The sequence below is a fragment of the Tubulanus polymorphus genome, chromosome 1 (genome assembly GCF_964204645.1).
Source record: "Tubulanus polymorphus chromosome 1, tnTubPoly1.2, whole genome shotgun sequence".
In the NCBI taxonomy this organism is placed as follows: domain Eukaryota; kingdom Metazoa; phylum Nemertea; class Palaeonemertea; order Tubulaniformes; family Tubulanidae; genus Tubulanus; species Tubulanus polymorphus.
This window is the reverse complement of record NC_134025.1, coordinates 9327744-9347348: the sequence shown is the minus strand read 5'-3', so window position 1 is coordinate 9347348 and position 19605 is coordinate 9327744. Positions and strand designations below refer to the sequence as shown.

At 36.9% G+C, this 19605-nt stretch overlaps 3 protein-coding genes across 4 annotated transcripts; 2 read left to right on the top strand and 1 right to left on the bottom strand.

Annotated features, from left to right (window-relative positions):
• Positions 1 to 270: 270 nt before the first annotated feature.
• LOC141899341 (uncharacterized) lies at positions 271 to 968 on the top strand. The gene is made up of 3 exons (XM_074785594.1): positions 271 to 429; positions 612 to 688; positions 830 to 968. The coding sequence occupies exons 1-3, from the start codon at positions 271 to 273 to the stop codon at positions 966 to 968; spliced, it is 375 nt and encodes a 124-aa protein (XP_074641695.1).
• A 1089-nt stretch (positions 969 to 2057) lies between these two features.
• LOC141899298 (histone-lysine N-methyltransferase EZH2-like) lies at positions 2058 to 8036 on the bottom strand. Of its 2 annotated transcripts, none has more exons than XM_074785518.1 (17): positions 7993 to 8036; positions 7396 to 7620; positions 7019 to 7147; positions 6480 to 6599; positions 5949 to 6159; positions 5763 to 5856; positions 5382 to 5545; positions 5182 to 5291; positions 4806 to 4950; positions 4378 to 4520; positions 4197 to 4291; positions 3578 to 3759; positions 3337 to 3450; positions 3059 to 3120; positions 2884 to 2979; positions 2640 to 2721; positions 2058 to 2298 (listed from the first exon to the last, which is right to left on the bottom strand). In XM_074785518.1, exons 2-17 carry the CDS (start codon positions 7618 to 7620, stop codon positions 2072 to 2074), a joined length of 2199 nt encoding a protein of 732 aa, XP_074641619.1. In that variant the 5' UTR covers positions 7993 to 8036; the 3' UTR covers positions 2058 to 2071. The 2 variants fall into 2 exon arrangements, with proteins under 2 accessions (XP_074641619.1, XP_074641627.1); XM_074785526.1 differs by having other exon boundaries at positions 3578 to 3744.
• Positions 8037 to 8979: 943 nt separating this feature from the next.
• Positions 8980 to 19513, top strand: LOC141899332 (ubiquitin-conjugating enzyme E2-24 kDa-like). The gene is made up of 5 exons (XM_074785581.1): positions 8980 to 9109; positions 12698 to 13221; positions 13753 to 13803; positions 14240 to 14372; positions 16817 to 19513. The coding sequence occupies exons 2-5, from the start codon at positions 13058 to 13060 to the stop codon at positions 17060 to 17062; spliced, it is 594 nt and encodes a 197-aa protein (XP_074641682.1). The 5' UTR covers positions 8980 to 9109; positions 12698 to 13057; the 3' UTR covers positions 17063 to 19513.
• Positions 19514 to 19605: the final 92 nt, after the last annotated feature.

Here is a 19605-nt window from a genome sequence, read left to right as displayed (position 1 = left end):
AATTTGCTGTTTGTTTAGTACTGTAATGACACTGTAGCTATATAGCCTAGGCTACTTCCTGGTATAGTTGTTGTAGCAAGTGCGAGTACGTCGCATAGCAACAGCAGTAACACAATTAACTACACGTCTATCTTAATTTGAGTAAAAACTTCGAAAAAAATTATTAATCTACATTTTATCAGCTTGCCACGTCGGCATTTGAGATAAATAACGATAATTTATTTTCAGTTAACAATGACTGCGGGATGAACGGTATTGTTTTGTTTACAAATGGCGGCCGACAGGATGCCCGGTTCCGAAAATGGGTCGAAAAATGATCATCATTTGCCATCATCGACCGATCGAAGCGGAGTAACGTACTCAAACAATGATCCGAACAGTACTGACAACTTTCAGGGGTTTATTGTATCGGAATACGCTCGTCAAATGGTAAGAATCGTGATTTTTTACAACTAGGCAATTCCGCACGCATGCGCGATATATGTAAACAATCTCGGGAAACCCGGAAATGAAAGCACGTGGCAAACCTGCTAATGGCTACCGAGTGGGTTCGAATCCCAACCACTGATTTCAATTTAGTTGACAGTTTTTTCTTCTAATTACAAAAATAGCGGGAAAATGAGAGCGATGAAGTCGATGCCGAACGAACTCAATCATTCTTTGAACGTGCATTAGGGGAAACACAAAGGTAAGACTCAATTTTCTGGAGGCTAAAACAACATTTAATAGGAACCAGTTTGACAGAATGATTGATAATAATGATATTGACACGTGAATGAAATGTCAAGTAGCCCCTGGTTTACAACATGTTATCTTCTAACTTTTGAAGGATGAATCGGGAAGTTGAAAAATCGAAAAACAAACGAGACAAACTTTACGAAGAGTTTAGCAGTGATAAGTTTAGACAGTGGCAAGACGAACATGCAGAAGTAGTTCTTCCATCTGATCCCCAAAAATCTGACCATTAATTAATCGTATAAATTAGTTATTTCTGTTTTGAATTATTTGTAATGCCCACTTTATCTGGATTATTTTATTCAGATTTTTTTGTAAAAAGCTCACTTAAATGTTGAATAGAACTCGTATATAAATGATAAATTTCTATTTTCCGAAATGATCTGAATTAAGTGGGTTTTCAAACGACGTGTAGTTTATACCTGTTTCTTGTTTGCTCCGTTAAATACATAACAATTTATATACACACAAAAATGACTTAATCTTATATACATATTAACCAGATCGTTTATTACACTATTTTAATAAGATTCACATAATTTATGCAGTAAACTCCAACAGAAACTATTATTAAATGCAATAATCTGATGCAATCAGGCATTCATCAACGCGGTATCATGCATTTCAAGGGGTCCTTTATAAAATCACTTCACAACTAAGAAATAGCCATGTTCCTATGTACATAATGCTTAAAAACACGTGGAAGGGCAATATTTTAATAAATGACCCTAATGCAAGGTAACTGTTCACAACATACGCAACCAAGGGGAAGGATTTAAAACTTCTATGTACATAATGCCTAAAACGTCGGGCGGGTAGACTATAGAAAATTTACGATACTTCATGAACAGTTCCTCGAAATTTCATAGGGACTAAGTCTTTATGTTAAGTCTTAAGTTTTGGTCTTACATATAAGTAGTAGTCATAACTAGCCGATTATAGCTGATTATTCATTTCTCTTCGATAACAATTTAGCTCATAAATACAATATTCCTGAAATCAACACGAAGAAATTGAATTTCTTTCCTAATAACAACAACAACAACGAGTCAATGTACGGTAGCTGCTGAGGTGGTGATGAAATGGTAGAGTCAACCTGAAAGACGTTGGCGGCTGAAGAGTCGATGGCTGTTTTACTTTTCACGTACAGCAGTATATCATAAAACAATGCACGGGTCGTAACAATATAGCTAAAATTACGCGAACAACTTTTTAATGAATGATGACGATGACTCATGATACGATGACATTATAATCGAAAACAAAATACCGAGTAACGTATTCATCGCGTCCGATAGCTGTCAAACAACTGCTGCATAGATTGATCGTTCATAAATTAGGTTATTTCGAGGTCGCGTTCCAGTCCGACGAACTTCAACTGTTCCATAGGCCCGTATCTATAGTCGAAGAATAATTCCTCGCCGGCCTGAATGGCTCTTTTCGCAAATATGCCGATTCTGTGGTCGCCGTTGACCATCATTACTTTCGCGTAACAGTTCGGATTAATGGAATGATTAGCGAAACGTATCTTGTTTCCTTTTCTTGTAGCGTCGACGACAAAGTCTATAAATTTAATGAAATATTGGTTTGAAAATGATCACAATGTTCAGCATTAATATCAATAATAATGCTAATGCATTCATATTATTTTTCATTAACTGAGATATTAATAATAACAAAAAATCTCCAGTTATTAAATAAACTCTCTACGACTCAATTTTCAATTTTGTAATTCCTTCGAAATAAGACCTCGCACTCATTTCCACAGTTGTGAGTTCAGATTTTGCGTTATCTTGGATTGAACTTACAACTGAGGAACTGTGCGACTGATTTTAGTCTTAATTAATTGATTCGTAGAATTTCACATAGCAGGGCTGATACCAATTTAGATATAAACTTCTTACCATTGTTGAGATTAAACAAGAAGCTGCACATATATTTATCGTACACTTTACCACGTCTGTCCGCTTCATCTTGAGATATGATCTGTAGATTATGATATAAACATAGTATAGTATAGGATATCCCCACATACCTAAAATATGGAGTCTAGCATCACAAAGCACCTCATAATTTCAATTTTTTGTCAGCATCTTTAAAAAAAATTTTCTTTGTTGAAACACCTATATTTCAAGATAAGACACATACCTCTCCACAGTATTCTGATATGAATTCATTTTTCTCTATAGCCTCCTTCAAATAACATCCCCAACCGGCAACATCAGATGGAGCCAACAGCAGGTGCTATTGAAAATAAACATAAATAAATACCCTGTATTTAACTGCCATGATTTAATTTTCGAGAAAAATTATTGACACTTACTTTTCTCAGTCCCCTTTGAACGCTGACATTTTTACAGGATATCTTTTTAGTATCGAATTGGTCTGAAACATTATCAAATCACACAATTACATGATGTCAGTTTGCGATCATTCTTAGATCTTTCGTCGCTGTTGAATAAGGGGTTCATCCATCAAGAACAAAGGTACCTTTCCATCAATTTCAAAGCACTTTCCTTCCACTTATTATGCATTACTTATGCATTTCAATATGATGGTACTTTATGAGAATATAATAAAACATAATCAAAAAGAATCTACCTGCACCACAGAGTTGACACAAATCTGGATCACATTCTCGAACGGCCAGAAAACATGGGCACTGTTTTGTATTACACTGAGCTTTACATCGGCATCCAGGAAAACGATTTTGACCTGAAACATAATCCAGTAAAATAGATACGATACAGATGATTCTTATCACCATTTCAATTAATCGAAGGCGAATTCAATAGAAATTTGAATGAAATTCATTTAAATGTGAAATATACAAACTACTTACAATCTGAGCTACAAAGACAGAATTTCTCGCAGAAATTTTGAGTCATAACGCAAGGACACGTATCATCACATCTCTGTCCCGGATGATCACACGGCTGATAGTTATACACGTGGTTCGACGTCGAATCTTTTTTCAGTTGAATCTTGCGACAATGCATCGACCATAACCTGGAAATTAGATAGCTGTTGGGGCATTACAATCAATGGCCCTTTTCACACTTAGAGATGAGCCTTTTTCCCGGACGGACGGTCGCCGCAAACAATTAGGGATAAATGAATGAAGCCAATCAACGAATAAATTCTTCAGAGATGAATGCTAAGAAATGATGTAAATGAATAAACAGAGAATAGAGGCTATTGAAAAGAACATGAATGCTAAGGCATGTGAGTAACTAATTTAAAAAACAACATTAGCATGAATAGAATCAAGGAGTATTATTTCGACGAAGGATATTAACAGGAGACTTTGGTGGAAATCAGTAGATAGTTAAAAGACATATATACGGTAGTAGCAAAGCGGGGTAGTACGGTAGCTAAATTTCTAACAAAACGAGGTAATTCGTAGTCATACTGTTTGGCTTGTGCACGTAGAATACCAGTTTTGCACTTTGAGGTCTAACCTGTGCTTCTTTTTCTTCTTGCGCGGTGGAGTAAGTTGTCGCTCTTCGTGCACATTTGGCATGTGTTTCGATTCTTTTTGCGCAAAGTCGTAAACCTGAAATAGTGGAAATAGCTAGAAATATGAGCCTACTGGTATATCTTTTCAAAATCTCATGTACACCTGTAGAATTAAGTCCTAACCTGCCAACAAGTTTTCGTTTCTATCAGACTAGCTATAGCACAGTGATTGTTATAAAATACATCATGTAGGACCCGGTACAACGAACAATCAGCACCGGACCATTCTTTCGTGGTCGCTCGTTTTCTTTTTGGTTTCGGATAATCTAGAATATTGAACACGACATATCAAATTATTAACAATCAAAATATAACATTTATCATAGCAGGTAGCACTTCGTCGTGCTATTCTACAGGTAGCATTTGATGAATACTAGAAAATCCTATCCACATAAGTTTTAAAATTTGAGCCAAAATCTTTGATAAACGTATTGCGGATGAAGACAAGCAGATTTGCATCATCGGAGCGATGATTTCCACCTGATGATGAAGAAATGTTTGACTGAAATCATCGGACCTTTTCAGTTAATGAATTCGAAAAGTAAATTCACCTGCTGAAGCATCGTTAGAAATCTCTGAACAGGAGTCTGAAGTGTTACCATTACTCGACGCGTTTGTCACTTTCCGTCTCTTACCGCTATGATTTGTAACTGGATCGGGCTCTTTAGAGGTACTCGGTTGTGGTTCTTTTTGACGCTATCAAATCAAAATGTAGAGTAATGTTAGTGATACTAGTGATTGATAATAACCATTCCACAAGAGTCGCTCCCAGGAGGGTCTCGGATTTATTTTCTCCATTCCATGATCTAATCAAGAGGATTCCAAGCCATGAACTCTGGATTGACACGAGTGATACGAGGAAGGCTGATATCATTTAATTATAAAATATTCAATCAACGTGGGTATTTACTCCTACGCATGAAATACCTTAGCTTGCACTACTGGGTCATGGAGGAAACAGTCTGGACCGCAAGGTTCGTCGTCGACTTTTGTGGCAGGCGCTTTCCTGGTAGTCATACTGGGACTCGGGTGATACGCTGAATAAACAAATTTAGGACACGATATAACGTTTCATTTTTAGCATTCTTTCCGAAAACAGAAATGATATACTTAGTATTCAGACTTACGATGTAGAAAACAATCGTATTTGTAACAACGGCGACAAAATAACGTGTGGAAGGAATGCATAGTTTGTTCACGCGGTACGCTTTCGGCGTGTGGGCCATCTATATTCGGTGTACATTCAGCAGGGAGATTCTTTGGGTTCAACATCTCTGTGAGTTCTTTATACCTGGACGATAGATTATCATACTACAGTGAACGACTACATTCAGGCCATGTTTTATTACTTGGAAATACGGATACGCCACCCTGAATTCCGCCAAAATCATATATCCGTCATAGGCGTAAATATACCTTTGTATTGACGATATACCCTTGTATGGATGGTTAACATTGTAAGATAAGTATTAAAGCAGGAATAGCCAACTACAACTATGCTATCTCACCTTTCTTTGAGTCCATCTATTGTTCCCTTATCCGGAAATAATAAAGCTATCGCTTCAAACAATATATCTGGCGGATTGCCATTATTTTTGCTCTCTATAAGATGTAAACAAATTTTTAGAATAGACGTAACAATTTTCACACATCTATAAACAATGCTTCAAATGAATTAGAATCATTATACTAACCAGAGGTTTGATCTTCTTGGTCGTCTTTCTTTTTCTCCATCAAATTGTTGATTAGGTCGAGAAAAATGTCGTCATCCATCGTTATTTTTTCACGCCCACCGTGCACCTTACCATCGTAATTCTTCAAAAGCTCTTCGAGGAAGGAACCATCCTGATCAACAACATCATCACCCAGGTATGGAATATTGTGTAGAACGGTTTCGTCTTCAACCTAGATATGCAATTATAGTAATAATCAGGCAATTTCAGTTTAATTTCTGATACATGGATTTGGAACCTTATCTAGGTTAATTCATAACCAGGGAATATTCAACCAATTAATGTTACAAAGAGTGCATTTTATCATCTGGAGCCGGTTGCACAGTCATAGCTTAGACTTAAGACCAGTCTAAGACCAACTTAGTTCTATAGACAATCTAACAACTTAAGACCAGTCTTAAGATTTGAGACCAGTTTTGAACTTAAGTCACGACTGTGCAACTGACCCCTGAACCTTAAAAGTAATCGATCCAAAACCAGAATCAAACTGACCATGAAATTCTGTTGCAATGGTGCCCACATATACATAGTAGGAAGTCCTGTGACATCATTCATAATGCGTAATGGAACAATTTGTTTTGGGAAGGCTTTCATTCCAGGTTCAACCTCACACTACAAATTGAAATACAAATATTTCACCCGCTCATATCAAAATCAATACAAAATACAGCACACGTAGTAATAATAGGATTTTCCATGAATTGAACGACCTAATGCAGAAGTTAAACCCTACCACTCCTCGTTTCAGGGTGGCCGCTTTATTTTGACTTGCTATTTCCCCGACTTAACCCTGACTTTTCCCTGACACGCACGTTGTTTTCCCTGAGTCGAACTACTATGAATCCAAACGATTAACAATCAAATATGTAAGACATAAATGGAGACTGTTTGATTTTTACATGCGGCCTAGCAATCTCTTCCCAGATTATAACCTGACTTTTTTAAAGAAAAAAAATTCTGACTTTTCCCTGTTTTCCAGATAAGTGGCCACCATGTGATTTAATTTGCAGATATAACAATGTAATATGTACTTTTCTTGTAATAACAAATTTACTAAGCATCTCGGGAGCGCGAAGAGGCTGCGATTGAGTGTCTTTCCAAGATTCGGCCATTTTTGCTGTCTTTTCATCGATATACTTTCGGTTGCTGGTTACCACTGACTAAATGACAAAATAAAAAGAGAAATAACCATAATAATATATATATATATATATATATATATATATATATATATATATATATATATATATATATATATATATAATATGACACAAGACCAGAATTAAACTTGGATTCATTGGTCCATTGAATTAAAAAAAAAAAAAAAAATAATCTGTAATTGATCTTTAGATCAATTTGAAATTAATTGTGCAAAGAAAAGAAAAGTGAATTCGCTGAAAATACGTACTCTAACTTCGTCAGCCCTGCGGAATCTTTTCTGTTGTCGCAATCGCATGTATTCTGATTTAACCAGTCGTTTCCAATCGGCTAAATCATCCACTGGAGCTAAATCGGCTGAAACAGAATCTTGTTCATCTTTAACGGACGTTTCCGTCGCTCCAGCTGGAACATCATCTTGTCGATCCCCTACCCCTCGATTGCGAAGCTCTTTTCTACCAATTCCTTCCGACATCTAAAAATCAAAAAAGTATATTTCAACTATTTTAATTTCTTTAAAAAAATACTACGCACAGCCTTGGCCTGGATAAACTTTTTCCAGAGATGTATGTTAAGCTATATCAATGCTGATTACTACAATTCGATTGGTATAAACTATGTAGTTTCATAAAAATAGCAACTTATAACTACAAAACCAAAAAACCAATTAAACGGAAGTTACACAGACTATAATGAATTGTAAAAGAAAGTGTTATCATTCGTGTATTGCTTGTTTTAACGTTATATTGTAAATGAACAGAAACTAAACACAAACATGTGAAACTTTTACCGCGATAAGTTTTATCATCAATGCTTAATTAGTTTGATAAAAAGATTATTTGCTAACCTTTTTGAATTCTAGTTCCAGCTCAGCTCACTACCGCGCCCCCTACCAGTCTTCGTCGACATTATCTAGGCCGCAGGACATGGAATCAATAGAAAACCCGGGTTCGAATCCCGTCAGAATGAATTAGAAAATAGGAACGGTTCCTTTGAAATGAAATATTTTGTGATCTTGATCTTCTTTTGAATTTGATTGTTCAGAAAACAGTGGCTCCCTGGCCACATCCATTATTATCAAATTTCTATTGTCCCCCGATGTACCGTTTTTTTCGAGTTTTTGAACGAGAAGTGCTATTTATATGATAGTAATGATGCGTGATTACGAGGGCAGTTTTATGTTCGCTACCGATTCCGCGGAATTTCTTCTGGCGTGTTTATTTTACCAACCTTTATCCCGAAATCATATTCCTGTTCAATCGAAACCTTCTTTATACTTATATCATAATTTATAGTATAAAATTCAGAATTTCTTTTTACGGACTAATTCAGTAATCTTTTATTAATTTGTATCAATTCTCTAATGCTTGTATTGCCGTGTGTGAAGTTTCTAATTCAATTACTATAATATGTAAGAAATTGTCGTCGCAACTCAAATGAATGAATTTTGAAGATCCTTTTTTTAAAATTCTTCTTGAATTATTAGTAGGCAAAAACCGCGGCGAAGTATCGGAGACGCGCTCGACTCTACTGACGAGGCGATTCCATTCGCATTACGACACAACCTACAACCCCTTCCAATAATGCAAGGTGCCGAGTAATTCAGCTCTTCCTGGAAACGATGAAAACCCGTCGAGCAATGATTTCATGTATTCTATTTGCACTCAATTACGCCTATGCACGTATTAATCAATAATTAGAATTATTAATTACCTCGTACAAAACAACATCTAGAATGCAAACACGCGCAAACACCTATTGTCATTCGATATCTTACGAAATAATTGCACCTGCAAGAGGGAGGGCGCCGTCGAAGCGAATAGCTCCAAGGTTCCAGGAAGTAATTGATCTTCAACAACGCGAAGGATGAAATGAGAAGTAATAAGTGATCAGTTCAATATTCCAACCGAAGGAGACTTATTTTTGACTTGTCTGAAGACGATAATTCCCGCTTACACTCGTTTGTAAGTACTAGATTTTGTTAAGCACTCTGGTAGCGAACCATTTGTGATATTTTCAGGGCGTAATTGAGCCTCAGATTTCGTGATATGACGACGACTGGTCTCGGCTCTTGTGTGTTGATAATATTTTACCCTGCTGGTATTTCCTTTTGAATGATTCTTGTAGTAATCACTGATTCATGATGTTAAATATCAACACTTTATTTATGCTGGCTACAGCGGGTCGATCCAGACTGGAGCAAAAGTACAAGGGCACTGCATGCAATTTTTCTATGCCCTTAAAAAAAAGAGGGCAGTATTTTCAGGACATTTTTTCCACCCAGCAGTCCACTATACAAGATTTAGCTTATAAGTTATATTTCCTGAAATGGCCCTCGGATGCTTAGAAATTATATGGAAATGCACTGAAATTTCTAAATTGTTCTGACCCTTTTGGCTGCATGGTTATCGACTTGCCCTTTTCAGTATTTTTCAGTATATCTGCCCTTGGCTATTGGCCGATCAAACCTGACATGAAGAAAAGTATGTGCTCAAATCAAAAGTATGTGCTCAAATCACTGTCAGTACCGTACCTTATTTTGAAATTTGCCGTGAATCATTTGTTGGAAGAGAGTGACCCTCCATAGTGGCACCATGAAATACACCGGGGCAGAGAGTCTCATTGATTTGACCAATCCAATTATCTTATCAGTTATGGCTGTCTGAGATATGGTTATTTTTTCTCAGAAACCTAGAAAATGTCTGCTTATAGACCTTCACTAAGCAGCAAAGACATTTTCCAGGCTTCTGGGAGAAAAATGCATGTAGGTTCTTGAAAATTGTCAATTTTGTATAGGCCTAAGTCAATCTGGAATTTTTCAAGCTGAAATTTTGAGGCAACTTTCAAAATTTAGGGGGATATCCTTGTAGGTTGTTGGGTTAATTTGGATGGCTTCAATTCTAAGAATGACAAATCTTGTTAAATGTGAAATGAATTTCAATGAAGCTTGGATTCTTAAGGAGTTGATTCATGGGTGCTGGGTAATTTAGATTAGAAAATTAGTAAAGCTCCGCTCTTAGCCTTGATTCACTATAGGCCTAGACCAAGGATTATATTTGTAATCAAGGTATAAATAGCCTAGGCCTAACATATATTTTTGTAATTTTGCCAATGGATATACGCTGGTTAACATTTCACTAAACTATGATTAGGCTCATTAATAGTTTGATAATTACATCGTTTTTGTCCTTGATGAGTTTGAATTAAGATTGAATTTACTTACAGCACATTTGGAAATATGTAGACCTACGTAGGACCATTTTTACTTTTGTAGATTGAAAAATATGTAGTATTTTAACCTTTTAACTTGGAAACATCAGCCTATTACAGAAATTTGATCCGGTTATATAGACCTTTGTCATGTAATTGAAATTGGTTCTGGGGTTCCAATAGTTTAATTCCCAAGTTATCTGGCGACTGCTTTGTGTAAGCATTGGATTGGCATCGTCCCTTTTTGATATGGATGTCTATTAATCTCTTCCAGAAAAGATATTCAGTTTTTTTTTCATCGTAGACAGTCCTACTTATCTATTTATGGGCCTTTTTGATTACAGTTTACTGTGATTAATGAGGTCATTTAGATCTGGGCTTTTGTACCTTTTAGTTTTCTGTTAATTTCTGCTGTCCATGCATGACATATTTCTGACTTTTGTCTGCGCTGTAAATTTGATTATTTTATCATTTCCCATGCAAGCCGGTCACATGTATAGCAGTTTGACAAGCCATTGACCATTTTCTGTATATCATAAATACACGGCTACTTAATAGCTTAAAAAACCATTATCCTTCCTATAGTTCTACGAAGTCATACAAATTTGAAATCGATTTCCGGGAATTTTTCTATCTGATTCGAATGAATGAGTGTCATTTAGATAAGAGATATTACTTCCTAAGATTTTGATATTCCATGTGACTTTCAGAGCTGATAATAGGTCATTCGTATACAATTTTGAAATAACCATAACTACGACATACACACGCATGGCAAGTGTTAATATTGCGTGTTAATTTCTCTCATGTTGAACTTCCATATTAGTGAATCATCATTCTAGTTTGACATGAAATTTCAAACGAATCAAAATGTCACCTTTTCGTGGTTATAGCTCTAAATGCATCGCGATTATTTTTTGTTCAAGTCGATTAGTCCGAACTGATTTTGTTATTTCTTTATCTATTCTGGATTTTGATCGGTTACGTTGACAGTTACCAATTCTGGAGTGTCGTCAACCGCTATCCGGTCTTTCTAAAACAGTTTCAGTATTTCTCTTTTTTTGTTTTCAATAATCTAACTTCAGCGGTCAGTATCAATTATTAGTTTTTTGATCGTCAAGTTCACTATTTTCACTTTGACTTTGATCTATATGCAGTACTGACATCCAGAAATTGTGTATTTGTTTTTTTATTAGTAAGAACCATTACAACAATGTTTATATACATCGATAAGTATGCAATATAGAGGCCTAAGGGTTTCTGCGTGACTCGATGTGCACTGCGTCATCAATATTGAAGTTTCAAAATAACAATTACAATTGTAAATTTTGGCGTTTATTTTCTAATTGAATAGATTTAATTCTTATTCTATGTTTGATAATTTTTGAGAGGATGTGCAATTTTCATAATCATTTTCGAGAAGATGTGCTCTACGCCATCGATATATCGGGGGCTAGAGTGGTTGCTGGTCAATTTAATTTAATTATCGACACTAAAATTCAAAACGACTATCGATCCTTAGATATCATAATTATGATTTATATTATATCATTTGTCAACCATATTTAGCAATTAATGCGCTATTTTTCAAGGCAACAATGAACTTTCAAGTTAGTTCTTTTGTTGATCATCAAGTTCACTATTTTCACTTCGATTTCGAAATACATTACTGACATCATCCATTTGTTTTTTGAGAATACAGCCTGTAAATTTCCAAAACCGTAATTCAAATCTTAAACTCGGTGCTCTTTCCAAATTATCGGGATTTAAGCGGGCTTTATTCGTAGCTAGGAAATATCTAGCTGTCTGCGGATTCCATTAGCGAGTTGAACGGTTAGAGTCGGTCAACGTCGCCGTCGTCGTCAGCATGTGTACGCGTAGACAACCATCTCGCGTTCAGTCGGGTTTTAGTCAATATGTACGACACAAATAATATTCATGGTATCGGACTCTAATATGCTGGTGCGGCATTTTCAGAGAAATCTGCGTTACATTCTGCGACAATGTTTCCATCAGGTTCGATCTACGCGTGGCTATTCGCTGCGTGTATATTATTAAAAGCCGTATGTTGTTGTTGTGAACGCGCTCGTTCGCGAGGCTCTCTGACTCGTACGATGGTAATAATAATCTGAGGGAACGTGTGCGCGCTCTTCTCTCTCTTCTCTCTCTCTCTCTCTCTCTCTCTCTCTCTCTCTCTCTCTCTCTCTCTCTCTCTCTCTGTGTCAGTCTGTGTCCTTCGTTCAGCGCATAACACCTCGCTAACAAAGACCGGAATAGATTATACCGCAATATAGCGATATCATGAGATATATTAACAGCCGTTCTGTGTCATTTCGTTTCAGGCTATACCCGTCTTCTTAACGGATTGATCACGTGGCTTCTGTTCGTTTGTTTGGACTTCACGACGTCGACGACGACGACAAGGACTCGAGATTGATTATTAATTCGTATATGTATCGGTGGTACATCGGTTGATCTGTGTACACGTATAGATACAGGTGCTAAAGCGGGACAATCGAGAGATAGTCGGAAGAATCATCGAAACCAACACGACATTTTTATCGTATAAAACGCAATCGATTCCATCGCGGCGACGATTCAACGGATTCTTTTTTTAGCTCGACGCGTACATACACCGGAGCGCACGCAGATCTATAGGCCTATAATACAAGGTTTTTTGAGCAAAAACAAAAACCGGCAGTATGAGTACCAGCAGTACAGCGAGGGATTCGCAACCAGGCACGTCGAATACGAGCGCATCTCGTGCCAGGAACTCGACGACTGCCGGCGAATCTACCGCGAACTCGGCGAAAGAAACGAAAATTAATCCGAAAGTATCGAAATCGATGAGCACCAGCGCTAAACGGTAAGGTTATTAGCGGATTGCACTGGCATAATGGTTGTGTGTAGCTCGTTATATACGGCGTGTGTTTTGATCGGAGGGTCACTTATGCATGGGTTGGCATTCACCGAGCTGGCTGCCTGCCTGCCGTACAGTGAATCATACCACAGTGAATACACGTAGCTCTCCTCGGCTCATTTGCATATAAGCTAAAAACCCTTACTGCTCCTTAATTACGACATATTTCGTGTATCCGAAAACTGATCTCGAACGCGTTGGCGATACGCCGTCGAACCGGCGAAATTATTTCGCGGTCGGTTCGGCGTATTTCGAGAAATCGTCGTTTACGTTCGCGTACACAAAGAGATACTGTGTTTTCGCTCCATCCCTGTCACTCGTCAGGCTCCATATTGGGTGCTCCCGGCTTGATCAATAGATTTGATGAATACGTCTAGTTCGAATACACTTGATAATGACATTTCAGTCGTGTGTTTCTAGCAAACAGTTTGCTGTACGCGTCAATGATTAATGGATTTTGATTTTCTGAATTTTCAGGATACAAAAGGAATTAGCGGAGATTACTCTCGATCCACCTCCGAATTGCAGGCAAGTTCCTTCTACGATCCTTATTCGAATTACGCGTGAAATCGTGTTGTTATTGGTTATGTATTTTAATGTTGGTCGACGACGACAAGAAATAGAATTCCCTTAAGCAAAAAATTTGAAACATAGCAATGGTGAAATAGATACCGCGAATTCATATTCAGTGCTTATAAAAGTATAAAAATCTGTGTAGGCCCTAATTTAATTTAAAAAAACAACATACGTTTTCTAGATCCTATATAAACCATTGTCAAAAATAGTTACCTGTATAGCTGACAAGCTGTACAAATTCGATAGCCGGCCTTGATAAATCTATTTCCTTACCTTGAACTTTAGCCGAGGAATTTCGTTATATGAAATATTTTATTTTACCTCTTACATGATAGATCGTTTTCTTCGGGAGTAACTTATTATCTGATGCGTTGTTATTTGATTGTAGTGCTGGACCGAAAGGTGATAATATGTACGAATGGGTATCGACTATCCTCGGTCCACCGGGATCTGTTTACGAAGGAGGTGTATTCTTCCTGGATATACAGTTCGCTCCGGATTATCCGTTCAAACCACCGAAGGTAAATATATTTCTTTTACTTTAAATGGGGATTTGATCGGTAGATTTTGTTTGATTTGTTCGGATTTGATGTCCCTTACAAACCCACCATATACCTGCCGTGAGCGAAACAGGAGGTCTGATTTTGAAATCAGAAATCGAAGTACAGATATAGTTGTGTGATTGGCGGTCAAATTTACACAATTTTTTGTTTAAGTCGAAGTACATTCAGTACATATTTGGAATATACAGAGAACCCGCACTGATATAACGAGAAATATGAAGTCCGAAAAGTTTCCTCAAAGCTAATAATTTATTGATTCGATGTTTCGATCTTCAAGTTAACAGAAATATGAGATACTCATATATGCCTAGAACAAAGGGACAAATTAAGCAATTAAGAGTTAAGATAATTAGCTTCAAGGAAACTTTTCGGACTTCATCTTTCTCATTCTATCAGTGCGAGACTCTCTGTATATCGTCACAATGCGGTCATAGCGTTTCATCAATGGTGAACATGATTGAAAATTTTAGTTCCGCTACATTAAGAAAAAATTTGCGAATTGTGAATTTAATTTTCCAATATTAAAGTATGAGGTTACAAGTCTTATAATACAGTACAGGGTAATAGCGATTTCATGCATGGTTATTACGGGGATTGTTATTTTGATTGTGTATTATTTCTAATAATCATGTCGAATCAATTCATAAATAGAACGTATAAAGCCGAGTGACGCCGATTTCATAGGAGTGTTCCGTATGAGCCATACATAGACCAAAGCAGTACAATCGCCTAGTAGTAAATCATCTCTGACATTTCGAATCTTGTCAACGAGTCATCAGTTTTGAATGTCGGAAATGAAAAGATGGAAATGGAAAATACTTCATTGAAAATTGCGGGTTGTCGTTCTAGACATTGGTTATCGGAAAATGTTATGTTTAGCTAGTCAACTAGGCAGGATCTAGCCTAGGTTTCTGAGTGCTGCTCAGCTGTAGACGGGCACCTAGGCCTATATGTATATATCATAGAAAATATGAAATTTCAACTTGTTAAAGAAAAATTATTCATCAAATGATAAGAAGTTTACCAATTTTCAATTATTCAAATTGATCATTTTAAGTTACTTCTACCAGAACTTGCAAAATAGAAGGGCGCTTCTACAATCGTGTGTACCGCTCAAGCGGTAGTAGAGGTAGGCTGGATCCGCCCTGGTAAATCTTGTTTCATTTAGAACAGTTAGGTCTACAAAATCTTGTTCGAGTTTAAGAGATGTCTGGTTTTTGCGTTGAAGACTAAGGGAATAATAAATGTTTACAAGTCCATCCCTGGCAAAGATCCGGGTTGAAAGCGTCCCATTAGTTAGACCTGAAGATTAAAAAACGCGAGTAGACTTCTGAATAGCTTCCTCTGTTGCCATTGAACATGAAATCCCTTCAACGGATATTTGTGGCTTTTTTTAGCTGTATAAAATCTTCAATTCACCTGTTGTTTATTTTACATTAAGTGCATATTAATGTTCTAACAGTTTGGCTATACATTTTGTATAACCAACGCTGTGTAGTAAAAGCTATATATGCAGTCATAGTCGATCTATTATTGTGACAATTTCTTTAGAAAACAATGACATCGTCAGTGTGGATTCTGATTCTCTCGACGCATGAGAATTCTATCGTTTGTTCTCGTCGAAATTACATGACTTTCATATCGATACATTTTCTCGTACATAGATTCAATACTTGTGTTAGGGCTTAGGTCTTTTTGTATCTCGTGTGTTTAGAAATTCCTGCGAATTATCTTTTTCTGGGTAGAATAATTCAACGAACCACTTACTCCGCTATTGTGCGCGGGAATCAATTTTCGCCTGTTACTAATTGTTCAGTTTTATGAATCCAGTCTGTCGAACAACGCTGGGTGCCCCGACTGGTTGTTCGATGAAAGGATTTCCGTGAATCGCTAATACGCTATTGATTCGCCAGGTTTCCATGAAGATTCCGTATCCAGTGACCATTTCGTGTTGCTAACACAAACCGAGAGACCATTTGTCATTTGGCAGCAAACTTGTCTTCCACCTTATCTGTCAACTCGGTTTCATGTTTCATCGTTTATATAGATACTAGCGCAACGCGTCCGTCCGTTGTTATAATTCTCGCAATCATACTTTCCCGACGTAGTCGTCGGTATCCATTTTGAAACGTTCATCTTGCTTCGGTGTCTTCGCCCGAGAGCTTTGATCAGCTTCTTTTATCTGTACGAGCGATTCAACAAACTGACATTTATCTCGAGGGGTTACGCTCTAAATACATCTGGTTTACGTGCCTCTAGATATGATACCAAGCGTGTTCGAGGAAAAATTAGCATGTTTTTCCGTGTATTTTTAATATTTATTTACATATGTTTATAATGTATGTAAATGTAGCCGTATGTTAAGCATTTTTCGTCATCTGTATTTGTTGATATCTTTTCAGGTGCAATTTCGAACGAGAATTTATCACTGTAACATAAACAGCCAAGGCATGATCTGTCTGGACATACTGAAGGATAATTGGAGTCCGGCTCTCACCGTATCGAAGGTGCTTCTCTCTATATGTTCGTTACTCACTGACTGTAATCCGCGCGATCCGCTCGTCGGAAGTATAGCCCAGCAGTACCTAAATAATCGCGAGGAACACGACCGAACGGCTCGACTGTGGACAAAACGGTTTGCCACATAACCACTGTCTTCATCGCGTTCGGCCGCCGTATGGAAAATAAATATATACATTGATATATCTATCGTTTGATGAAGAGATCGTTTTAGACAATAATATAACGCGAACTGGAACTGGAACGGACAAGTGTTGCTGTTTATGAAAGGCACAATTTTGTCATTTAGGTATTGTGTTGTACGCCTTTTTCGTCACTACGGGAAGAAAAATGCTGTTTACATACATACATTACATATATATATGTATATATGTATACATTATTCATGCGTCTCTGATGACTTGAATTTATTGATAAGAAGCTTCAGCTGATATTTTCCACCAGTGGGTCAATTGTACATAGCAAACATTAATAGTTATCTCTACTGAAACACTGTGTTCTATGTAAGAACATTCACCGATGGACGATGAAAGCCTTAACTGCGATTTTTTTTCGTTCGTTCGTTTCGTTCAATTCTCATTTGCGGAAAGAATATCGCGCTATGAGTCATAAGTGAGCAGATTTATCTTCTGCTGCTGTTGCTGCTGCTGCTGCTGCTGCTGCTGCTAACTTGAAATCGATGACCAATACACTTTTGATTTGAGCGTAAATTTTTCCTCAGCGACAACGCGTGTTAGTTCGAATTTGGATAGTACCGGAGTATGTGATGATAATGGATGAGATAAAGTTTACAACGCAAGGGAGGGTCTCTTGTCACCTAACATATTTGTATGTATGATGTTTGTGTATCGTGTACATTTTCAATTATCCTTCCATCGCAAATTTCTTCTCAGTCTGAATAGTTATAGTTACATAGCTGTGTAAATAAAGCGGTTATGTCTGTTTGAAGCGACTGATGGAACTGTTATCGCAGACTCTGTTCCCATGTTGAAGTAGTGTTTCAGTTTTCGCGCGGGCTATATTACGTCGGAGCACGTTTAAACAGGTAGTGTCTGCCTTTCTGACCGAGTCTGTTATTATCATTATTATTATTACTTGAGTTATATTCTAGCTAAGAATCATATCAGCCTACTTGAGTTAAAAACTGATTTCGTTGAATACGGTATGTGTGCGTACAAAGGTTTCATTTTCTACTTGTACTGAGAGGACCAGCATAAAATCGTGTGAAGTGAAGTAACTAGCAGTACTACATTCATCAGTACCTACCGGTATTTCATTTAGTTCACTACTGGGCAGATTTTCTTGAGATATTTCATAAAGGACTGAATAGAAAATTTAATTCATCAAATTCAAAGCGTTCTGTTGTTGACAACCACCAAACCTGTAAAGGAAAACTGGAAAGCTGTGTATACTGTGCATCGATGAATTTATTGTTCTTACAAAATGTCTCCCTATCATCACAAACAGAGTTGCCACTCCTGCAGATTTCTCCGGAATTTCAAATGTTTTAAATTGCCAACCCGGATTTTCTGGATGAGGAAATTCATTTTCAGTGCCGTAATCAAAATTCGTCAATTGATACGTGCTTTTGTTGTTTGCGCATGCATTCCTTCCTGCACATCATCACATCAGCTCCTTAGAATTATTGAACTCAATAGATCTAATTTGATTTGAGTTCTATGTTAGAATGTACCACCTTCATGACTAAGCCGCTGGCCCAGTTTTCCTTGACGCTGCTAAGATGCTACTGTAGACTAATACATGTGTTTAGTTTATTTATTTTACATGTTAACAGTTTTATTGTGAAATTTAGCCGCCAGCAAAAACACAGTGACTTTTCACAAGTTTGGTGTGATTGTCGTCTCTTTTAGGGCTTCAAATAAGAAAATCTCTAGGGGGAGGTGCTCGCTTAATTGTTACGAATATATTTTCGGGATTTTTTTCATCAGCAGTAATGGCAACCCTGCAAACATAATGACCCCCTTTTATGTTAAGTGTATAAATCAATATGAAATTACTTGTGACGATGTACCCCTCACTTTAGTATTTTTACCAGGCATTTAAATGCTAAGTCTTGAGTGTGAGGGAGTCCCTGTATGTGTCCCGATATAATAACTATTAATTATGCCCAATATAATAACTATTACGAACTCGCCAAGAAATAAGAGAATGAATATCTTTACTTCAAATAAAGATATGTAAACTTTTATTTGCAAATTGGTTTTTCATCCTTTTTCAATTAATTGCTTCTGTGTTTGTAACAATGTGGTTAAATGAATATAGAATAATTTTAAGCTTTCGTGGGGCATCAAGTGTATTTAAGATATCATTACTATATTGTATCAGTTTGTTTTTACTAATATTCATATATGTTTTGAGATATGAAAGGATGGACAACGGAAAACAAGAGAAGTTCTACGTTTTCAAGCAGGATCCATTTATGAACGAGATGAATGTAAATAAGAACCCGTTTTTTTGTTGGGTGTAAATGAGAAATGGCGGGTAATGTTCAAAATGAATTATGTTTTATTTATGATAAAGCTATCTCTCTTGAAGTGAGAATAAATTATATACATGTAGGCCTATGTTGTTATTTTTTGTTCTTCAATCATTGTGGGTGACAGTTCTTTGTTGAAAGTGAGTAATTAAGCCGTCTGAGGAAAGTGGAAAC